Here is a 23,129-nt window from a genome sequence, read left to right as displayed (position 1 = left end):
TAAGCAGCAGACAGGGACTATTCATTCCTCCTCTCTTTGCAAGACTGTGGAACACCTAATGCCAAATCTATGCCTTCTAATAATCTCTGTGTGCAAGGATGCAGATTCTATCTCAAAATACAACAATGCCAACTTCTCAAGCAATCTCTATTAGCATAGTTTATACTATAGTTTGAAGGCAGACAGTGATCATTTGCTGTTCAACTCTCTCTTTTATCTAAGTAATAAATGTACAAGAATGAGAGAAAAATATTTGATTATTCAGTTGAAAACAGTCCAACTCATTTGACCCTGAAACTATTACACTTTGGAATACACTCAGTTTTCAGAAGCCCCATCTACTCCTAAGTGTTGAGCGTAGCTGGATCAAATAATCATGTGCCCATTATGTGATTAAAACAGCCCCTGACCATGCTGTTTCTATGTTTGTCTCTGTTTTCGACTTCTGTGGCTGCAGAGTATCCCTTTCTGCCCCCATTAAAGGCAATCACAGATTGAGAGCTGGCTGCTTTGCCCTTTTAAACATACCACTTGGATCACGAGTAATGAGGGGCAGTTCATTTAGGGGTGTTTCTACAACAGGACTCTGGCCGACTGCTATGCGTTTATTAACTGAATGTTAAAACAAGGTAGGTTAATGTTAGGCAAGTGTCCTTGGAAAATTATTAGCACAAGAGACTGTTTATTGCTAAAACATTCTTAAGCAAAAATAGAAATATATCTAATACTGTGTTCTAAATTTCCAATGCACTCCTCCACAGAGAGTATTTAAATTGTTTTGCACTGTCTTTGTTCTCCTTAATAATAGCTGCTAGATGATCTGATAACCCTTCTTGCTCTTTCATTCCAGCTTCAACACGAACAGCAAATAGCAGCATTATAGCACCAAATGAAAGTTTCAAGATTCTACAAGTTTATGAGATTTCTCAAATTATCAAAGACAGTAATACTATTAATTTTTAAGTCAACTTAATCTTAGCATGTTTAGGATTAATAAATATTAAATTCTTGTCAAAACACTCCTCTGGGACAGTCAAAAAAGTTTCCCAAGTAATAAGCTAATTGATATGTGAAGCACTGGCAAAATCACATCACTGTTTTACACTAGCCTGACAAATGGAGTTGAGAGGGGGAAAAAAAGAAAATAAAAAACACATAAAAATTAAAGAGGGCAAAAACTATAGACAACTCACTTTTCTGAATTTCACTTATGATGATTGTATCTCACAAATTCACAAACTGAATGGATGAAGCCAAAGTAAACATGCTAAGCTAAACATTATAGGTTTTATGTGATCAACTTATTTCATTTTTGATACTCTAACCTATATCCCTGAATTAAAAGCTGTTAAGAAATAGATGTTAAAGTATTTTGAGCTCACAAACATTGCTATTTTCTATTCTTCACTTGCATGCCTTTCAAAAATTACAAGACGTATCCTACAAAAGCACACAAAATTTTGGAGTCATCTGCAAATCTGATTAAGTGTACCCTCCATCCCCTCCTCCCAGTAACTGAGGGAGATGTGAAACACAATCTGCCCAGGACAGACGGTATTGAATGCCCCCTTGTTTCTGGCCTCCAGGCAGCATACAGAACTCTCAACATGACCATCCAAAAAGCATTTTACTCATCCACCTATAAAAGCTTCATTGTCCTAAAACAGGTACAAAAATATTGCGGTAGACAATGTCAAAAGCTTTGCTAGAGACAATGTGAATGACATCCAGTGGCCTTATATAATTCAGAAACATAGCCTTTTTAACACTCATAAAAGGCAGTCAGGTGGATGAGGCTGACCATGCTGGAGAGAAGACTGAGGCAAAGAAGGCACTGAGTACCAGTTTTATCCATGTCCACTGGAAGCTCTTTCTAAGCTTATATTATTATGAAAAGAAAAAGTAAGGAAGATCCCCACAGAGGAGAAAAGGTTATTTCTGTTTCACATGGATAGAGGCTAATTAAGAAGAGAAGGAAGTTTGAGAGATGGCATGGTATCTCTGAGGTGGTAAAAGGAAGTGTTTCCTCAGAAACAGGGAAAAATACGTGAGTTTGCTACTACTGAGCTGGCTGGAAGCAAGAAAGACCTGTAAGGACTAAAATAAGAAAGAAAGAACTGATATTATAAATATGCTGTTTGTCACTACTCTTACTGAAGTACTTTGTACTAAATTGTCTTTTCATCCACTTGAAGAGTTGAATTTATTGGTTTAATTTTTAATTGCTTTTGTTAAGTTTAAAAAGCCTTTTGGGCAATTCATTATAGTAGAAAATTTAAGCACATCCGCTTCAAAGCATTCACTGAATCTACATGTCATTACTGCTGTTTAATTGTTTCTTCATTAGTCCTGCTCTTTCTCACTTGGTTTGATATTTTTTTAATCAAGGAAAAGTACAGCTTCTATCACCTCAAAAATACTTTTCCTGCATTGCATTTTAGATAATGAACATTATTTCCATTTATTATCTACCAAAGACATGCCTTAAAAACCTTTTGGTATGTATGCGTGGGCCAACATAAAAGCTTCATGATCATCAATGCAGCTAAATTCATTTTCCATATGTGAAATTAAAATTATTTTCCAATACTTGAATTTTAAAAAGCACTCTTGAGCTTGCACTGCATTTAAGTCCTACCTTGAATTTATGAAAAACAATGAGAAGTAATTATTTACTAAGGCTTCTTGGTTTGCTTTCTGTGAACATATAATACCTCAACAAGTATTATTATAAAGAATAAATAAATTCAGATCTGACATGAAACTGAATCAGCTTTTTGCATGTACCTATTACAGAGGGAATGGTTAGTTTAGGCTTCATGCCAGCTTAATCCCTGGCATTAGTTCTTAAAAATCCAGCAACATGAGTTTCAATTAGTATTAGACGTAGGAATGTTGTTTGTGTAATACACACACCTGTTTGACATGAAATGGGTTGAATCCAATAACCTGTTTTATATATATGGTAATCTCATGTACTCATAACCCCTCTCTTTTCATCATCCCTTACTGATGATATGCTTATGTCAGAAAAATTTAAAAAAAAAAAAGAAAAAAAAGAAAAAAAAAAAAAAAAGAAAAAAGAAAAGTTATGCGAACATACTTTGGGATCAGTGTATAGGAGACAAAACAGTGTTCTCAGCGTTCATCCTGTATTGATGTTACAGTCATATGGCATCTTCTTGCTTTGATAAGAAGAGACTGCCTAAAGGAAAATAGTTGGATTCTTTCCAGGACTTTAAAACACAGCCAAGTAAGCTTTAGTGTATATTTCATCACCTTAACAGCAGTTTAAATTACCACTGAAATAATGCAAAAAATTATGTCAGATAAGGCTTCACGAATAACCAGAAATCCATCTGAAATAAAACAATAAATTAAAAGTTCTGTTGTCTTTAAACAGAGTAAAATCTGTTCAGGAGTTCCCAACAATTCAAAATTCAGATTTTGTCAATTATTAAATATCTTTCTTTTCACTTAACAACTTACCATTTAAAATTATCAGTAAAAGAAAACACTTCAGAACTGATTCTATCAATATAAATTTATTTTAGAGGTTATAAGAGTTTGGCTTTTTTCTTATAAACTAGATAAAACGTGCAGAGTTTTGGGGTTTTTTTAAAAGAAGACCTGTTTTTCAATAATCACCATTTTCAAGTTTCTTATTTAAAAAAAAAAAAGTTCATATTAACACCACATCATTCTTCCTGGAGCACCTAAAAAACTATTGGAGAGGGCTCTGTTACTTTGACCAGGACTGCTTCTTTCACCAAATACAAAACCGAGTAGGGAAATTTACCTTTGATCAGTGATAAATAAATATTTTACTATCTCAAATATTTTACTTTACCTTATTTTTATTTTTTTTTAATTTAATGTCTTTGTGGTGATAATCTGCCGTGGGTTTTAACCATTATGTGGCATGCAAACCAACAAGAGACTGATTTTGCTCTAAGAAATTTATGAGTGCAAAAATTACCCAAATAAAAAAAATCATATCATTGCATCCTGTGAGGCTGACTTTGAGTACCTTATGCTTTTTCACTTGCACTTGCCAAAAACACACCAAGAAGTTTCACATCACACTTTTATTTCTCCCCTAACTGACTCATTACATTATTCTATAGGAATGACAGACTGCAGCTTATTACAAGGAATATTACAAGAAAGGGAAAATACAGAATTACTATTGACCTGAATATTGAACTAACAGAAGATGAAATATTTCCTTGAAGTAACTACCCTAACAAACTGGAATGGCTTTAACCAAAATAAAGCATATTGTCCTCTGATTAAAAACACAGAAGTGAGTGCAAAAAATACTATTGTCCTTAACCTAAACAACAGAAAGATTCAGACCATAGCTCGGGAGGCTAGTTATTCCACTACATTAATTATTTAGCATAGTGCATTGTACCTTCGGATAAGCTATAGTCTGTGGCATCACAGTCTAAGAAATAGAAAATATTGTTCATGAACAGACCTTTTTTATCTCAGTTTTTATGTTACCAAGTTCAGCAACTCCAGGTCATAAGTACCATAACTATAAATTATTTTGCAACAGTACAAAACCCTGGAATAAGCTATTCTGCTCTTTCAAAGAATGCTAAAATTAAGTTAAAAAAATTATATTTTATGATCAGCAGCTGTGAGAAACTCATTTTTTAAAGGAAAGATAAGACATACTGCAATGTCTCCCAGTGTCATCCCTGAGTAATGATTACAGCTAATATAGTATGTTGTTTTAAGATAGTCTCATACTGGAAAATTCAAAGTCACAAAACTTAGTCAAACCCAAAGCTGAAAAAAAACACCTCAGTTGAGAAAAACTCACCAGACTAAACTTTCCCCTAATGACTTCATTCTTTTAAACAGTGCAAAACAATTTTTTTCCCCCTCAAATTTCCATTTCTGAAAAGAAAAATAAGAAAAAATACCAGAATATTTCAACTTACTTCCAAAGCATTTTGAGAGATTTACTGGCATGTTTTATGAAGAGATGAAATGTTACGTTTTAGCAAAATTCAAATTCTTACAAAGTAAAAGGTTATTTTTCTACCCAATCTGACTGGCTTTTATTTTAGAACAGATGAAAGAATGAAGACCAATCTCTTCAGAATACATGCAGCTTTTTCTGCAACATATTCATTTTTAGGAAATTTCTTACATTATGTAGTGAGAAATAAACACATTTAAAATTGTGAGCACCAAAATGTGGTTGTAAATATACTAAAGAAGTAAAAAGCATGACTTGTATTTGTCAAAAATATTTCTCTCCTCAAAGTTCAGAACTTTTTTCTCTTGTAACATTGATAATACTAGACCTAGGACTAGCAACAGTCTCCAAATAATCAGCAGTTTCCGTATCTCTGTTCCCACTGGTGCTCTGTGTTTGAGGGAAAATTGAAGAGTGTGGGGTTTATGGTTCATTATGGTTTTGTTATCCATCCCACCACTACCTTTTTTTTTTTTTTTTACCAAGTCATTACAGTATGCTTCACTAGTAGAAAATCTTATTACAAAATTTTGCTTCACAGCCTATTGTTTAGAAGATTCAGACAAGCGCTGGTACTGCAAAACACAGCAATAGATGTTAAGCAGTGAAGTTTTACATCTGTGCGAAGTCAGGATTCTCCACTAAATACATCTAGCTCTATTTGCCAGAAATTTTTATGAGGTGTACCAAACCTAGTCCGCTTTTTGAAACAATGTGGATTATATAAAAGATGGCTGACATTTCTTCTACAAGCATATTACACCCACTATGCCAAATATTTTCTATTCTTACCCTTTATTGAAGGCTAACCCTGACATTTTGCTTTTGTTTCTCAGAGCTACTACTTGTATTGAGGTAAAATGAGCTTTGCCAGAACACAGAATTAGATTTCCAGTTAGGAAAGTTTACTTTTGCAAATTTAAAACTTTATCAGAAAATTAAAATACATGGATATAATGTAATTTCTATGGATGTGTGCGCGTATGCATTTAAAATGTTTAGTACATGAAACTGTTATCCATTTCTACAACTCTACCATTTCTATCAGGTTCATTTTACAGATATCCTCAATTAAAATGATGGTACTACCAAAGCGTCAATATATTATCTGAAGGAACTATTCAGATTTTAGGATTAGGAATTTCTCAGTTACATTAGATACAATTTGTAAGTTCTCTGCAACGGATACGACTCTATTTTGCACTAACTCAGTAATTATTTACAAGCTATATTAAATTGCAGAACAAACAAAATGATACTGTACTAGATCAATATTTTTGTCCTGCCATCTGTAAGTTATCTCTGGTTTCAGATTTACATCAAAGTGTACACTCCAGGTTATCACACTTCTGGCAAACATTCCGGTATAAAAAAGTAATCACCACAGTGACTGCATCAAAAGGAGCGTGACCAGCAGGTCGAAGGAGGTGATCCTGCCCCTCTACTCTGCTCTCGTGAGACCTCACTTGGAGTATTGTGTGCAGTTCTGGTTTCCTCAACCTAAGAAAGACATGGAACTGTTGGAACAAGTCCAGAGGAGGGCCACAAGGATGATCAGGGGACTGGAGCACCTCCAGTATGAAGATGGGCTGAGAAAGTTGGGGCTGTTGAGCCTGGAGAAGAGAAGGCTGTGTGGGGACCTCAGAGCAGCCTTTCAGTATCTGAAGGGGGCCTACAAGGATGCTGGGTGTCGAGGTTTAACCCCAGGCCGTAAATCAGAACCATGCAGTCCACTACCCCCCGACCTTTCTTCCCTCCGCTTCTGGAGGGATGGGGAGGAGAATCAAAAGAATGCAACTCCCACGGGTTGAGATAAGAACAGTTTAATAACTAAGGTATAACACAAATCACTACTGCTACCACCAATAATAATAATGATAAAGGAAATAACAAGGAAGAGAACACAACCGCTCACCAACCGGTACCTTGACCCCACCCCGCAGTGATCCAGCCCTTCCGGGAACTCTCAGTTCTACATCCTGAGCATGACGTGCTGTGGTATGGAATACCTCTTTGGCTAGTTTGGGTCAGGTGTCCTGTCTCTGCCTCCTCCTGGCTTCTCCTCCTCCCTGGCAGAGCATGAGACTCACAAAGTCCTTGGTCAGTCTAAACATCGGTGTTATCAGCTCCGTTCCCAGGCCGAAAGTCAAAAACACAGTGCTGCAACAGCTACCAAGAAGGAGAAAAACTGACTGCCACTGCTGAACCCAGGACAGTATCCACCCCTTATTCCATACCATTCACGTCATGCTCAGATCCCACATTTTCAATATACCATCACTTTCATCTCAGTGCACTGTTATCTTAGTGCACGGACCAATCCCTATAAAGCTGCTGAGTCCATTCGGTCCATGATGGTGGGCTCCATCTCTTGTAACAGTCTTTCAGAGCAGGAGAGGCCCATTGCAAAGTCCATCCCTCGATCATGAGTCCATTTCTATGTTGCATCTCTGCCCTGATGGCCTGAAGTGTCATGGGCCCATCAGGCTCAAAACAATTCACCCTCCCCTGCAGCAGTCTCTGCAACTTGTCGTCGGGGACTCCACGCAGCTGCCTTCCATCTCCAACGCTTCCAAAGCACTGGAGGGGCCCAGTGGATTAGATACTTGCCCATACTGTCCCACACACCGTGACACTCATGGCTGTCCAGCCTTGGGGAAAACCCCTCGGTCCCCCTCTATTGTCTAAACCCAGACAAGACCCAAACCTGACTCTGCTTAACTTTTGAGAACAGACAAAATGGTCGTGGGTAGAACACACTCTGTGTGTGTGCCAACATGGTGATCCCCATCACAATCAGCAGGCAGGTTCCAAGGGTACCCAAAGGCCATTCAAAACCTTCAAAACTCTCAAATGCTGCTGCTGTACTTGTCACTGGGGCTGCTGTAGCTGCTGTGCTTGCCGGCTCTCTCACCACCAGCTTCTCTTTTTCCGAGTCCAGATCTTCCTCCTCTGCCTTGCTGGGAAATGCTGTGTGGTCTCCTGCATCCTCCTGCGGCTCAGGCTCACGGGGCTCGGCGGGCTGCTGCTGGGGGATGCTCTCGGCCGCCGCGGGGCTGAGCTCGGCTGTGGGGCTCGGCTCCTCCGCCGCCTCCTCCCGCTGCTCGGCAGCTGCCTCCTTTCCCTCCTCGACCGCCCCCACTTCTTCCACCGGCAGCTGCTCCCTGCCGGCCTCCGGCCCCGCTCCCGCCGCCGCTTGGTCCCTGGGGCCGCTCTCCCGGGCCGCTTCGGCAGCCGCCGGCTCCCGGGGCCGCTCCCCCTCAGCTCCCCGCAGCCTCACGAAGACGGAGGCGAGGACGAGGGCCAGGACGGTGAAGAGCAGCGGGACGGCCAGGTACAAGTCCACAGCCACGTCCATCCCGCCCTGCTGCCGGAGCTCGCCCGTATTACAAGCCATTACCATAAAATACAATGAAACAAGAACCTTAGCCCAAGGCCCACACTTGGTAAACACTAACACAGCAAATACTGGCTCTAAGTAAGCCACAGCATACTGAAACTGTGACATCAAGAGAAACAACTTTGAGAGCAAATAAATCAGCATTGTGCCTTGGATATAAGGAAGAAATTCTTTACTTTACTCTACCTTGACTTCAGCAAAGCATTTGACACAGTCTCCCACAGCATCCTCATAGCTAAACTGAGGAAGTGTGGCCTGGATGATCAGGTAGTGAGATGGACTGCGAACTGGCTGAAGGACAGAAGCCAGAGAGTTGTAGTCTATGGGGTGGAGTCTAGTTGGAGGCCTGTATCTAGTGGAGTGCCTCAAGGGTCAGTACTGGGACCAGTATTATTTAATATATTCATCAATGATTTAGATGAGGGAATTGAGTGTACTGTCAGCAAGTTTGCTGATGACACTAAGCTGGGAGGAGTGGCTGACACGCCAGAAGGCTGTGCTGCCATCCAGCGGGACCTGGACAGGCTGGAGAGTTGGGCAGGGAGAAACTTGATGAAATATAACAAGGGAAAGTGTAGAGTCCTGCATCTGGGCAGGAACAACCCCAGGTTCCAATATAGGTTGGGGAACGACCTGTTAGAGAGTAGTGTAGGGGAGAGGGACCTGGGGGTCCTAGTGGGCGGCAGGATGACCATGAGCCAACACTGTGCCCTTGTGGCCAAGAAGGCCAATGGCTTCCTGGGGTGTATTAGAAGGCGGGTGGTCAGTAGGTCGAGAGAGGTCCTCCTTCCCCTCTACTCTGCCCTGGTGAGACCGCATCTGGAATATTGTATCCAGTTCTGGGCCCCTCAGTTCAAGAAGGACAGGGACCTGCTGGAGAGAGTCCAGCGCAGGGCAACTAAGATGATTAAGGGAGTGGAGCATCTCCCTTATGAGGAAAGGCTGAGGGAGCTGGGTCTCTATAGTTTGGAGAAGAGGAGACTGAGGGGTGACCTTATTAGTGTATATAAATATATAAAGGGGGAGTGTCACGAGGATGGAGCCAGGCTCTTCTCAGTGGCAAACAATGATAGGACAAGGGGTAATGGGTACAAAGTGGAACACAAGAGGTTCCACTTAAACTTGAGAAGAAACTTCTTCTCAGTGAGGGTGACAGAACACTGGAACAGGCTGCCCAGGGAGGTTGTGGAGTCTCCTTCTCTGGAGACATTCAAAACCTGCCTGGACACATTCCTGTGTAACCTTACCTAGGTATTCCTGCTCCGGCAGGGGGATTGGACTAGATGATCTTTTGAGGTCCCTTCCAATCTCTAACATACTGTGATACTGTGATACTGTGATACTGAGAGGGTGATGAGGCGCTGGAATGGGTTGCCCAGGGAGGTTACGAATGCTCCATCCTTGGTGGTGTTCAAGGCCAGGCTGGATGAGGCCTTGGGTGGCATGGTTTAGTGTGAGGTGTCCCTGCCCATGGCAGGGGGGTTGGAACTAGATGATCTTAAGGTCCTTTCCAACCCTAACTATTCTATTATTCTATGATTCTATCAACAGATTCCTAAGCATTACATTGCAACTACCGATTGTTTTCCTGAGAGTGACACTCTTAAAAGACTGAACTATTGTTTCCAATATTATATAAAGTGGAAATCATCACTGACCCTGTCACAGTGAATTATGTGCCTCTTAAAAAATAATGCCCGCATTTATATACTGTTGAATGACTACAACTATAATTAAAACCTTAGAATTTGTAACATACCCTACATCACACAAAAACATGATCGTCTAATAGGAGTAAATTTACAGTTCAATACTACATAAAACATTGTGCTTATTTCTTGAATAAACATGAAGAATTATTGGGGTGTTTACAAGCTTTAGAACTAGCAGAAATGAACCACCAACTCATGATGTGCTTGGAAGTCTGGATAATAAGACAAAAACTGGGATTCCTCAAATGTAAGAAGTTTTATTTCATTTATTCTTTTACTGGTAATGAAACAGGAGTTTTTCTCACCCTGTATTATTTCTTCAAATCCAAGAATTTCCTCTGTGCCATTCTTGTTGTTTGCACAGTGACACGAATTAAGATCTAGCAAATTCTGTCAAAACTTGCCACATATGACTATCTCCACACCCACAACCACCACTGCAAGTATGTACAGACTACCCACCTCACTTTTGTACCCTCAAAATCACCAGAGCAAGCCTTATTGGTCAGTTTTAAAAACGGCTTTGCTGCAAAGCTAATGTCAGTTATGATTCAGCTCAAATTTTGCCTGTCAACAGTCTTGTTCAGCTTCCCAGATATTCCAGCTTGTTGCCAAGACCATTTTGTAAGCAAAATCTTTCTTTTGAAAATCACCATATGAATATGTCAACAGGTCATGAAATATTTTCATTACAAAACTTAAAGAAAATCTCAGCTCTAAAGAAACAGTTAGAAAAATGTCTATTTCATTAGGCGAGTGTGAAATCTTGCTGGAAAACGTTTATTTTGGCAACTCCATATTCTGTTGGTGGCCCAAAAGTATCCTGACTAGACTATCCTGGTGGGAGGTAGCACCAACTCCAGTGAGGAAGCTGTAGCAGATGAGCTAGTAACTACAAGGATCACCCTAGAGCATGAATTCGGAGTGTGCAAATACCTAAGGTCAGGCAGAAACAGAAGTTCACTTGTTACTTCAAAGTAAAAGGCTGAAAATTTGTATTCATTTATCTAAGGATGAAAAAGAAAAACGCACAAGAGAGACAACTTTTTTTCTCATGCTAATAGTGGGAATAGAACTCACATACAAGGGACAGGGTTCCTCCAACCTCTGTATAAAAGTTCTGTGGTTATTTTAACTAAGATCCTTCAGTTCAGTTACCTATCAAACCTAGTTAGCATCCATCTTTGGTCTCACTAAGTCTCCTAAAGTACACAAAAACCTGTTGTTTTAAAGCTGAAGGACCTGTTTAAGGCATAAGCGAGTCAGTTACTTAACGCACAATGAGACTGTTTCCCAAATAGGAATCTGGTAGATGTGTAGAGGGCTGATCATGTGTGTCTACATGGGTGTAAGGAAGGGTACATATGGTACACCCTAATCCATGAAACAGGGGAAGAAAGCCATTGGAAGCCCCAGTACAAACCTTGAAGCATCTCCACGGGGAGATATTTTTCACAGTCATCAACATTTTACCCTGTCTCAACACCCACCTCCAAAATCTCCAGAGATTTATACTATTCCTACATCTGAGAAGGTTTCCAGAGCTTCTCTGCAATCAAACTCAGGAAGGCTGCATAGAGAAAAAAAGTCTGCTGGTTAAAAGATCCCCCTTGAGTTGTGCAAAAGGAAAGCACCTACAGTATCTTATCATAGCCGTGCTCTTTCAAGTAGGCCTCAACATCCATAAAATCTGAGAGTTTTATCTAAATTTAAGATTTGTGAATCTTTCCTTGAATGTCCTGCATGACTCGATTTGAGACATTTTTTTTTCTTAGACAAATGCAGTAAATTCCAAAAACATTATTTATCCAAAGAAGAAATCTTAATAAAACACACAGCTGAGTGTCAAGATATGCAAGTTCTGCCAGAGATTTCCTATGCACTCCATCCAAAAAAAGAAATACTTATCTCACTTGTGAATTTCACATGTCAATTTGATGTCTGTAAAGTATCCAAAATCTTCAAATACACAATGAATTATAACAGTCTACTGTTATATATATATATAAAATCACTAAAAATAAAAGAACAAAGTTCTTAGTTTCAATTCTTTGTAAATATTTTTACTTACAGTCCTTTTTAAGCAGTTCTTTGCAAACCAAGTCCATACACTTGTATCAAAATAAAAAAACATTATTTGAAAGGGATTTTTTGGAGTTGTGGAGAATTTTGGTTTAAGTCAAACAGATCACATGCATGACTAAACAAAACTATCTGGTGAAGTGTGAAATACAATGACTCTTTGCATTCCCTGTAACAAGTCACCATACTACCAAAAGGATTAAGTGGTTTTATATTAAAATCAAGAAGGAAAAGACAGCTTTGAGATGAGTGTGGAGAGTTCTTTTAGTACTCAAGTCTGAAATTACAGAACTGCTAGCCAAGGTATGTAGCCTACCGTTATAAACAGCCATCGTGCCAGTGGAGTGGCAGGTTGCCATTACAACTTTATCTACAAAAAAGGGCTCAAGAGTGAATCCTGCGAACTATAGACTAGTGAGCCTGACTGCTCCCATTCATGGAAAATAGCAAGTGGTCCTTAAAAAAAAAAAAAAAAAAAAAAAAAAAAAAAAAAAAAAAAAAATTAAAAAAGAAAGACTGCTCAATATACACACAGATGAACACAGTTTTGTTGGGGAGGCATCAGTGTGGCTGTAAAGGGGAAATCCTGCTTCATCAAGATGTTGGAATTGCAGAAGGGTAACAATAACCATGTGGATAAAATCTGACCTGGATTTTCAAATGGCCTTCGACAACACTCCACATGAAACGTTATAAGGAAATCCCGTTGCTGAAAGATTGGAGAAGAGATCCTTTTAGCAAGAGGGAGCTAGTTAAAGCACAGGACACAGAAGGTAGTGCTTAGGTGTTACTTCAGGATGGAAGAATGCCAAAGGCAGAGTCCCTCCCCCACAAGCTGGTGCTGGCAACAGCTTTATATCCCCTCCCTTTCAGTGACCCAGAAAGGAGAGGCAACTGTGAAACCTCCAAGCATGTAAGTGATATTAAGTTCTTTATGGATAGTCAAATGTGGTGTCCATGGCAAGGAACTGTAGATGGGCCTCAGAGATGTGGTAGGTGTGCATAAGTGTAAGGTCATGCTGAGGAAAAACAATGCAGAAATGGCAGATTTAACTCAGGAACAAGATCTCAGGGTCAACTGTGGCATATTGAATAGCTTCTTTCTACGCAAAAATTACTCAGCTCAATTCACTGATGTTATATTTACATTTCTTAGGCAATTTGGGAAAAATCTAAAAATCTTTGTACTGGATATAGAGAAATTTACATTCATAATATAAGCACTTTATGTTAAATTGATGCTTGTCACCCTGCATTAGCTGTTTCACTCCATCTCTGGCTGAGGGAACTAAAAAAAGCATTTGCCTGTTTCAGTGTCAAGAGGCTAACACAGTGTCATCCTCAACTTACGTCAGAAGAATCTGAACCACAAACCAGAAGCCCTGTGTCTTCATGGTACCAGGAAGTAGACATTTCATTTTTAGATGCTTGAGTAAGACAGAGCTATTTTTTCATGAAGAAGCATCATCTCTCACCAAGAACTGAGAGGAACTGTAGTTAATTCTCAGTGCCACTTACTTTGCCTGAATTCACACAGAAACATGCCCATAAGAGAGACACAAACTCTCTTTTTAAAAACACTTCACATTTCTTTAGCAGGCCAACAACAGAAGTATTGTAAGAACTAAACCACATCTGCTTAAAAGGAAACTTTTTTACATTAAAAGATCAAGAATAGTGGGGATGTGTCATGAAGAGTTTGCATTAGTACTTGAAATTACACACACTTGCCAATGCACAGGTCTTCGTTATTCAAAACTCTACCAGGCTGATAGAATGTATGTCACAAACATGACTCAGAGAGAGCTTTATGGACAAATCAGAAAGGCAGTTGCCTGGGAACCAAGCGACTAGAGAGCATGTCAGAAAGCCAATCTAATTAGAAGTATGAGCCATCTAATATACATGTGGGAGCAGGGAGGGGATCAGGAATGGCATACAATATATCATAGTACAGAATACATTGTATTTTAAAGATTTTTCATCGTAATCTACTTGCATGCTATTTTTTGTAAACCTTGCTAAGTATTTAATATGACTTTGGAGTGCCATGATATAAAAAGTCAGATGTTAACTGCTTCTGAAGATTGAGAACATTTTATAAAGGGAGAGTAACAGAAGTCAGTGGACACAAAGAGAAGGACTACTTAAACATCACATGATTAGGCCTCACTCCGTTTTTCTCTCAAAGATACAAATGCTAAAAATGAATATACAAATCACTCAACAACTCTGAACATGTTACTGAGATGCAGACCTCTGTCTCACTGATATTTATACACTCAATGTTTTGTTCAGCCTTGCAAGAACAACTTTTTAAATCCAAAAAACCCCACCTTCCTAGTTCTGCACATGTTGAAACTGGTAATTTTATGTAGAGTGTCTGACTAATCCACAAAGAGCCACCAGTATGTTCAGATGATTTTCAGCAGGTATGGACAAGATGATCCTGTCCACTCTTCTTAATTTCATGCATATGGTGCTGTGAGCATTCCAGGGGTGGAGTTTCCCAATTAGGCATTTGAGTAGAAATCTCTGACCAAAAAAACAGCTGCAAAGACTTTTTCGACTACGCCTTTTAGGTAGTTTGCAAACAATTAAGAATTAAATCAAGACTATTGTTGTTTAGCCTCTAAAAATACAATTTCTGCTGATAGGAAAAGTAAAGTATATTTAACATCAAAAGTTGTGCTCTAAACATTCACTATGATTTTGTAATGAAAGCTGTAATGGGAGTATTCCATAAAAACCTTAAGTAGAAAGGTAGTTCCTGACTAAATGGGTAACATCTTGGAAATTCAGTCTGTATATGGAATTTAGGATCAATAAACCATTGGATTACTATCAAGCAAAATGTTAATTTGCACAAAGATCATGTCTAAAATGTCTCTAGTTCAGACTGAATCGGGAACCTTTGCCAGAAACACTTTAGATGGTTATTACCTTGATGAAAAAAATCTTGACTGATCTGCTTAAATCTCTGGCACACCTTTTACTTCCTCAGGAGTTAAGATTAGTTTGTTCTTCCACACGATGGTCTTGAAACACTTGTTTAACTGTACAGTGCAAGAATGACTTTTGCCTGAAGACAAAACATACATGGCATAAATACACTTGCCCTGTCCTAGCATTAGAACAGTTCAATGAAGTAATTTTATCATCCAAAGGTGACATGTTGTGACTTCCTGTATTGCATGACAATTTTGCCCTCACTAAAGCTCTGTGTTCATTCTGCATAAAGCTAGTACCTACAGCCAATACACCGGCATTTAAAAATCTTCTTTTTTGCTAGATAAAGGAAGAAAACATATTATAGCCCCTACCTTGACAACCTGTGTAGTGTTTAAATCTTGTGACTCAAAATATATCAAAAAGTGAAGATTCAATATCACTATTATTAGCCTGAAATTTCAAACAGATTTCAGTTCTTCTCCACTAAGACGTGAAAAATTGTCAGACCAGGGAGCTGACATTCATATTCTCCCAGCACTCGACGCACAAGAAATCATTACCAAGGACACTGAGGAAAAGCTAAATTGTTTTGACATCCATTTTCTGCATCTGGAACCTCTAAAAAAATGGAAAGCTTTGCTAGGCACCTGAAAAAAAAAGAATTAAAAAAAGGCACATTTTCTGGAGGCATCAGTTGCGGAACTTTAGAGGAAGTTGCTTTCTCTTGTAGCAGAGAAGATTTTTAAAGCACTGCTACTTTCCCCATGTTGTCTTTCTCATGCCTTTATCAATGCTACCAGGCCACTGATTATCACCATAGATCAGTGCTGATTACGTTCTCTTACTGGTTTTGACCAGACTGGTCTTTGCTTTATAGCAGACGGGTTCCTCATTTTGATAGTTATTCTTTCCCTGAGGTCTCCTTCCTATCTTTCCTCTGCCTTGCATTCACAGCTCATGTTCCAATGGGTTTCAGTATGATTTTAGGGCAGAACAGAAACCCATAGGACTAAGCACAAGGTAAAGCATGAAGACAAGATCTTTGCTGTACGGAGCTGGCAGTCCAGGCCTAAGAGAAAAGGAGACAGGTGCTCCATCCATGGCAGTGTTCAAGGCCAGGTTGTATAGGGCCTTGAGCAACCTGCTCTAGTGTGAGGCATCTCTGCCCACAGCAGGGAGTTAGAGGTAGATGATCTTAAGGTCCTTTCCAATCCTAACCATGCGTATGCCAAATAGGAGTGATTAGTTCACCTTTTACTGCAGCACCAACTACTTCTGGTCAAAACAAGTAAGTCTTTACTAAGCATGTGAATGTGGCATACAGAATCACAGAATCCCAAGGGTTGGAAGGGACCTCAAAAGATCATCTAGTCCAACCCCCCTGCAAGAGCAGGGTAACCTAGAGTACATCACACAGGAACTTGTCCAGCCGGGCCTTGAATATCTCCAGCGTAGGAGACTCCACAACCCCCCTGGGCAACCTATTTCAGTGCTCTGTCACTCTCACAGTAAAGAAGTTTTTCCTGATGTTCACATGGAACCTCTTATGCTCCAGTTTACACCCATACATGTCTATCTAGCAATGACTGAGCAAAAGGGTTTTTTTTTTATTCATATTTTTTAAATATCTTCTCACATCATCTTCCTGTTGATAGAAGTAACCAGGACTTAAAATCGGTGGATTAACACGGGTAGGCCAAAGGCGGCAAGGCTTAGCACCTTGAACAGCTCCTGGACTGTAATCAGCTCCCTTTGAAATCCAAGGGATTAGTCAACAGATACAGTATCAAGAATGAAGAAAAAGCCTGAGTTCTGCCTGTTTTTCTGTATTCACCATCCAAACATGTTGAAAGCAGAGCTCACTATATCCTGACATTTTAAATCACTTTTGCAACTCTCAAATGTAATTGAATTTATTGGTGCAGTTTAGAAACCACAGAAGGACTCAGAGAAGCATCTGGCTCACTGTGTTTAAGATGTTTACAGCGGTCTAACAGGTCTAACAGCATATACCTCTAGCAGAGCATCGGGATGCATAAAGCATCCTGGTTTTATTCTGCAAAAAAAAAAAAAAAAAATTTGTTAGGTCTATCATCTTCAAGTTTCAACGACTATGTTTCAAGTTCAACGTGTTTTTCTCATCATAAAACCTGTCTAGGAACACCTTTACATGTGCCACCCCCTCAGACTTCCTGTCAGTCAAGCAAAGGCTCCATTTTCCCTGCTAAAATCTCTACCTTATCTGCATCCAAGGAAAGCTTCTTACACTACTTGTAAGAAACCACCTTATTCAAAACACTATCAGCTTGAAAGTTACAGGAAGGCAGTAAGGAGAATCTAATAATTTTACTTATGTGCTAATGATGGGGAATTGGATGACATTACTGTCATGCATGGCTGTGGATATCATACTCTAAAACTATCATTCGTTGCATCAAAAGTGCAGATAAGTCACTCCTAGATATCAATGCACTTAATTTTTATTCTAAGGACAAATTAATCCTTCAAGTCATCCTTCAGCTTTAATAGAGTTCCACTGGAGATTAATGTAGACCTATCTATCTCATAAAATTGGGAAAACAGGTCCTGAAACTCAAATAGGTAATGATCTTTTCTTCTAAAGAGTGAATGGCAAATTATCAGACTGTAGCTTAGGCAGTCATGATTCTAAGAAAGTGATATCTCTGTCCGAGGCTTTTTGGAGAGGAAACCACACAAGAGCATGATCTGTTGTCAGGACCTGTGACCCCATGGGGAAGCCACTCTGGAGCAGTCTGTTCCTGAATTTTGCACCATGTGGGAAGGACCCATACTGGAGCAGTTCATGAAGAACTGCTGCCCATGGGAAGGATCCATGTTGTAGAAGGTTGTGAAAAATTGTATCCCATGGGAGGAACCCCACACTGCAGAAGGGGAAAAGCATGATGAGAAAAGACTGGCAGAGACAAAGCGTTATGAACTGACTGTAACCCCCATTCCACATCTCCCCGCACCACTTAGGGGGAGGGTGTAGAAAAGCCAGGAGTGAAGTAAGGAGTGGGGGGGAAGAATTTTTTTTTAGTTTTGTTCTTATTCCTCGCTGTCCTAATCTGTTAAATTAACTGGCAATAAATTCAATTCATTTCTCCAAACCAAGTCTGTTTTGCCCATGATGGTTATTGGTAAGTAATCACCCTGCCTTATCTCATGATAAGTTTTTTGTTGTATTGTCTCCACCTGACCTGTTAATAGAAGGGGAGTAATAGAGTGTTATGTTGCTCTTTACCCCTGGGGGAAGGAGGAGAAGAGGGAGGGAATTCTACCTAGAAAAGTACAAACGGGAGAGGGCAAACTGCAGAGGATGTTTGTTCCCCAAATAATTCTTTTTTTTCTTGCCCTTTTTAGAATTTTAACACGAGGCAAACTAATGAGTGGCAAAAACTGACACAGAAACTGAAAAGGTAGAGAATCTACATTACTTTTCTTAATAGCTTTTCCTTGCTAGATTCCAAATTGAAGAGCAAGTAAAAGTTTCTTAACTGCTTCCATGACTTGGGAAATTCAGACCTGTGATCTATTATACATAGAGTAATGCCAGTGCTGTATTCACACTCAAGCTTTACTGGTAACCAGGGCAGCAGATTGATCCAGCCTAACAATTTACAGTCTTAGTTATTTCATGCACCTTCTTTTTGCATATCAGACGCTTTTGTGAATATACCTTCAGTCACGTAAGCAAGTTCAAAGATGCTGTTACTGCTGACATAAACCCCTATGAACCTTGACATACATAAACTAAACTCTGAATGTGCATGGAACTCACTGACAGATCAAGACAGTGTTTTTACATGCCGTGAAAGGCATTTAAAGAGCTTTTGACCAAATGAAACTGAGAAATAAGACTCAGACCAAAGTCTCACAGTAGACACTGGGAACCTCTTTAAGAACTTCAATAGGCTTTAAATCTGTTACTAAGCAACTAGTAGCCAAGTAGAAAAAAATGTTATTTTTTCTACTTTTAAATTTCCAGCAAGATTAATAAAAAGGAGGTGAATTAGCAGTGCTCTCTGGCAGTGAGTTAGCTTGCTTTATCATTTCGTAACAAAACAACTTTCCCAGCTCGTAGTTTTATGTTTTTCTTGTAATGAATTTTTGCTTTCTTTTAGTATATTTATCACTGGGGTTTTCATTTGTTTGTTTGTTCATTCAATTATTTTTTCCACAGACAAAATGAACTGAGCTTTATTTTAGTTTGTCCAGTTCTATTGAAGTGAGCCCTTTTCCCCAAGTAAAATGTAGTTTATATAAGCAGGTAAAATGAAAACTAGTTGCCAATCAAACCTATTGTTATTCTGATCAATTGGCAAGGTCTTCAGTGAACAACTATTCCAGCTTTTGTCTCCTCACCATTTAAACAAGCAGCCTGTTACGGTGTGTCTGGTGTAGCTCTGCTAAACAAACTGCAGGCCACTGCACAAGTTTTTATTTAAATTACATATTCTATAGCAAAGGGTTAGCACCGAAAGCTTCACCTATGAATACTATTGTGAATACTATTCATTCTAAATGCTTCAGCTAGTTTATTGCCACAGTAAAATTCAGCCATCCCACAACTACAGTTTTTCATCATTTCTGCCCTTAGTATGCACCACCAATGTCCACCACTAGTTGAACCAACCACCTGGAATGAACCACACTCAGCCCAGTACAGACGACCTTCTGCTGAGGCGACAGCATTTATTGTCCTGCCACAACATTCAGCTGATAGGTTTAACTTTTCACTGTGTGGCCCAAAAGTGACTGGATGACAGCTAGGATGGGGCACAGGTTGCTTAGTGAAGTTGTGAAGTTTCTTTCCTGAAGGTATAAAAAACCATCTGGACGTGACCATGGGCAACCACCTGTAGGTGACAGGGGCTCTGGACAAGGTGGCCTCCAGAGGTCTCTTCCAACCACAGCCACTCTTACTCCATAATTCTGTGGTATCACCCAAACATTCTGTATACACATGCTTGGATAGAAAGTGGAGTTCTTGCAGAGACACTGTATTTTCCTGTATCTCTGGCTATTTTATACAATGACGAAAGGATTTTTTAAAATGATTTTCAGCTCATGGTTCTTAAGAGTTGTGGAAAACTCTTTGAAAAAAACCATGACAACATGGTTAGGGTTGGAAAGGACCTTAAAGATCATCAAGTTCCAACCGCCCTGCCATGGGCAGGGACACCTCACACTAAACCATGTCACCCAAGGCCTCATCCAACCTGGCCTTGAACACCACCAAGGATGGAGCATTCACAACCGCCCTGGGCAACCCATTCCAGTGCCTCACTACCCTAACAGTAAAGAATTTCTTCCTTATATCCAAGCTAAACTTCCCCTGTTTAAGTTTTAACCCACTACCCCTTGTCCTATCACTACAGTCCCTGATGAATAGTCCATCCCCAGCATCCTTGTAGGGCCCCTTCAGATACTGGAAGGCTGCTATGAGGTCTCCATGCAGCCTTCTCTCTCCAGGCTAAACAGCCCCAACTTTCTCATCCCATCTTCATGCGGGAGATGCTCCAGTCCCCTGATCATCCTCATGGCCCTCCTCTGGACTTGTTCCAACAGTTCCATGTCCTTCTTATGTTGAGGACACCAGAACTGCGCACAAGTGAGGTCTCACGAGAGCAGAGTAGAGGGGCAGGATCACCTCCTTCGACCTGCTGGTCACGCTCCTTTGGATGCAGCCCAGGATACGCACACTGAAGCCAGCTCATGTTCATTTTCTCATCGACCAGCACTCCCAAGTCCTTCTCCGCAGGGCTGCTCTGAATCTCTTCTCTGCCCAGCCTGTAGCCGTGCCTGGGATTGCTCTGACCCAGGTGTAGGACCTTGCACTTGATGTGGTTAAACTTCATAAGGTTGGCATCAGCCCACCTCACAAGCATGTCGAGGTCCCTCTGGATGGCATCCCTTCCCTCCAGCGTATCAACCGAACCACACAGCTTGGTGTCATTGGCAAATTTGCTGAGGGTGCAACACAATCCCACTGTCCATGTCACCGACAAAGATGTTGAACAAGACCAGTCCCAACACCGATCCCTGAGGGACACCACTCGTTACCGGTCTCCAGCCGGACATTGAGACATTGACCACAACTCTTTTCTTGAGGCCATGTTTGAAGGCATGAAAATTATGTGTGAACACAGTCAATCCTGCAAGCATTCTATTAAAAATTATGAAGAACTAGACCAATTTTAGCTAACTGAATGTTCATTTCAACTTCACAAGTATGTTATTTCACAAGTGCTTCACCAGCTTTACGTCTTCCTGCCTTTTGCAAGAATTCTCTGGCAGAACAGTGAAGAGAAACATAATCCTTTCCTTCTCCATCCAGTGTTCAAGCCACTATATCAGAACTTTGAACTTTCCAATTCAAAGGATTCAGCAATATCTGTGGAAAACTTTACCTGTATTCAACTGGTCATATTCTTCCACATTCCCATCAGATTTTGAAAGAGAAAAATACAAAATGGGGAAGTAATTGGAAGCCATTGTAAAAAAATTGGTCAAGGAATCCCTGCCCCTAAAAGCCACAGCCAAAGATCACTGTGGCTGTTCTTCAACAATATAAATGCAATTATGTGTATTTTACCAGTAAATCAAAAATCCAAATCAGAACTGCAGTAAGAATTACCATGCTGCACAGAAATCCATTTCTGAAGACCAATATCTGATAAAAAGTGATTCAGAAAGTCTGTTTGCCCTTATTTATTCAGACTAAACAGTACCATTGACAAGATCACTGGTATGAGGAAGGGGGAAAGGACATGAATAAAGATGAAGGAGTTTGGCTGTAACTGTACCATGAGAAGGACTTTATAATCCTCAGTTCTGTATTCCTTACTTGTTGCATGCTTTAATCAAGGCATAAGCATTTGGGACTCTCAAAAGTAGGTGGTTAGTAGAGAGGCTGAATAAGCCTCAGTGACAATACATTAGACAGGAAATGCAGTATAACTGCAAATACTCTGTTTGCAACAGAGTATCCGAGTCAAATATTCAATATAACCTAATGCCCTAATCCTTTCTTTTTTCCTTAATGCCACAAGCATGCAATCTTTGATATACGTGAAAGCATTCCCTTCTATCTCTCTACTTTCTTTTTTCTCTGACACATGGAAATCCCTTCTGGCAAATCCAATTTCATTTGCATCAGTTCGTATATTAGAGCTTTCTATACAAAACTGAATTACTTTCCTATTCTAAACCTGAAAAATCCTGTTTCAACACCATAAATGTTAACTGGGACTGAAAAATGACCTTTTAATGACAACTACCGCAACAACACTAAAAAACAGAATCAGTTTAAAAGTGACTTTTGGAACCTTTAAGAATTTCTTTTTTAAAAAAAAATCAAGGCATTCAGGTAAAACCGGACAAGAGTGTAGGTCACAGAAACATACGTTCACAGCCAAACTAACTTTCCAAGTGTCAACAGAATTCTTACTCAGCTGGGAATAACCTTCTGTTCTAAAAGAGGGTTCAAAGCACAAAGATTTGAAGTAATCACAAGAACTGGGAATGTCTAATAAGCAATAACAAGACAGTTGTGCTACCCCCACATTTGTGTTAGAAAACCAAAACTCACTTTTAGTCCAGATGTGAGGTTTGTATGTGCTTACCAGTCAAGGAATAGAAAATATTGTAGGAAACTAGAATAAGCTAAAGCAAAACTCTTTTGGGGGGCTTTTTGGTTTTTGGGGGTTTTTTTTCTGCTCTACCAAATGAGTACAAAGATTTAGCCATCCTTGTATCATTTTTTCTAAACTATAATGGGATTATAGGCATGCAGAGATATTTGAATTTCATTTCTCATCTCCTAAAATGATAAAGAGATATAACGGCATGTTTCAACTATCTGGGTTAAATTTACAGCTTCGAAACAGAAAAGGTGGTACCACCCAGCAATTAGAGTGCTTCAGCACTAGGCTCTCTGCCACCTTGTTCTGGTGACACAGAC

The 23,129-nt window shown here is 39.7% G+C and overlaps 2 protein-coding genes across 2 annotated transcripts in view; both read right to left on the bottom strand.

Moving 5' to 3' along the window:
- The window catches only part of ADAMTSL1 (ADAMTS like 1), a gene marked incomplete at both ends in the record, with an annotated part of 432,351 nt that overhangs the window by 355,085 nt on the left and 54,137 nt on the right, over positions 1-23,129 (bottom strand). The gene's annotated exons all lie outside the window — the stretch shown is intronic.
- Positions 488-8,354, bottom strand: LOC308231667 (uncharacterized protein; the record flags this gene model as incomplete). The annotated part of the gene is made up of 2 exons (XM_080637330.1): positions 488-612; positions 7,865-8,354. The coding sequence occupies 2 exons, from the start codon at positions 8,352-8,354 to the stop codon at positions 488-490; spliced, it is 615 nt and encodes a 204-aa protein (XP_080493456.1).

Source organism: Psittacula echo (assembly GCF_963264785.1).
Source record: "Psittacula echo genome assembly, chromosome: Z".
Taxonomy (NCBI): domain Eukaryota; kingdom Metazoa; phylum Chordata; class Aves; order Psittaciformes; family Psittacidae; genus Psittacula; species Psittacula echo.
Note: the sequence above shows the minus strand (reverse complement) of the source record. Positions and strands in the feature narration are given on the sequence as shown.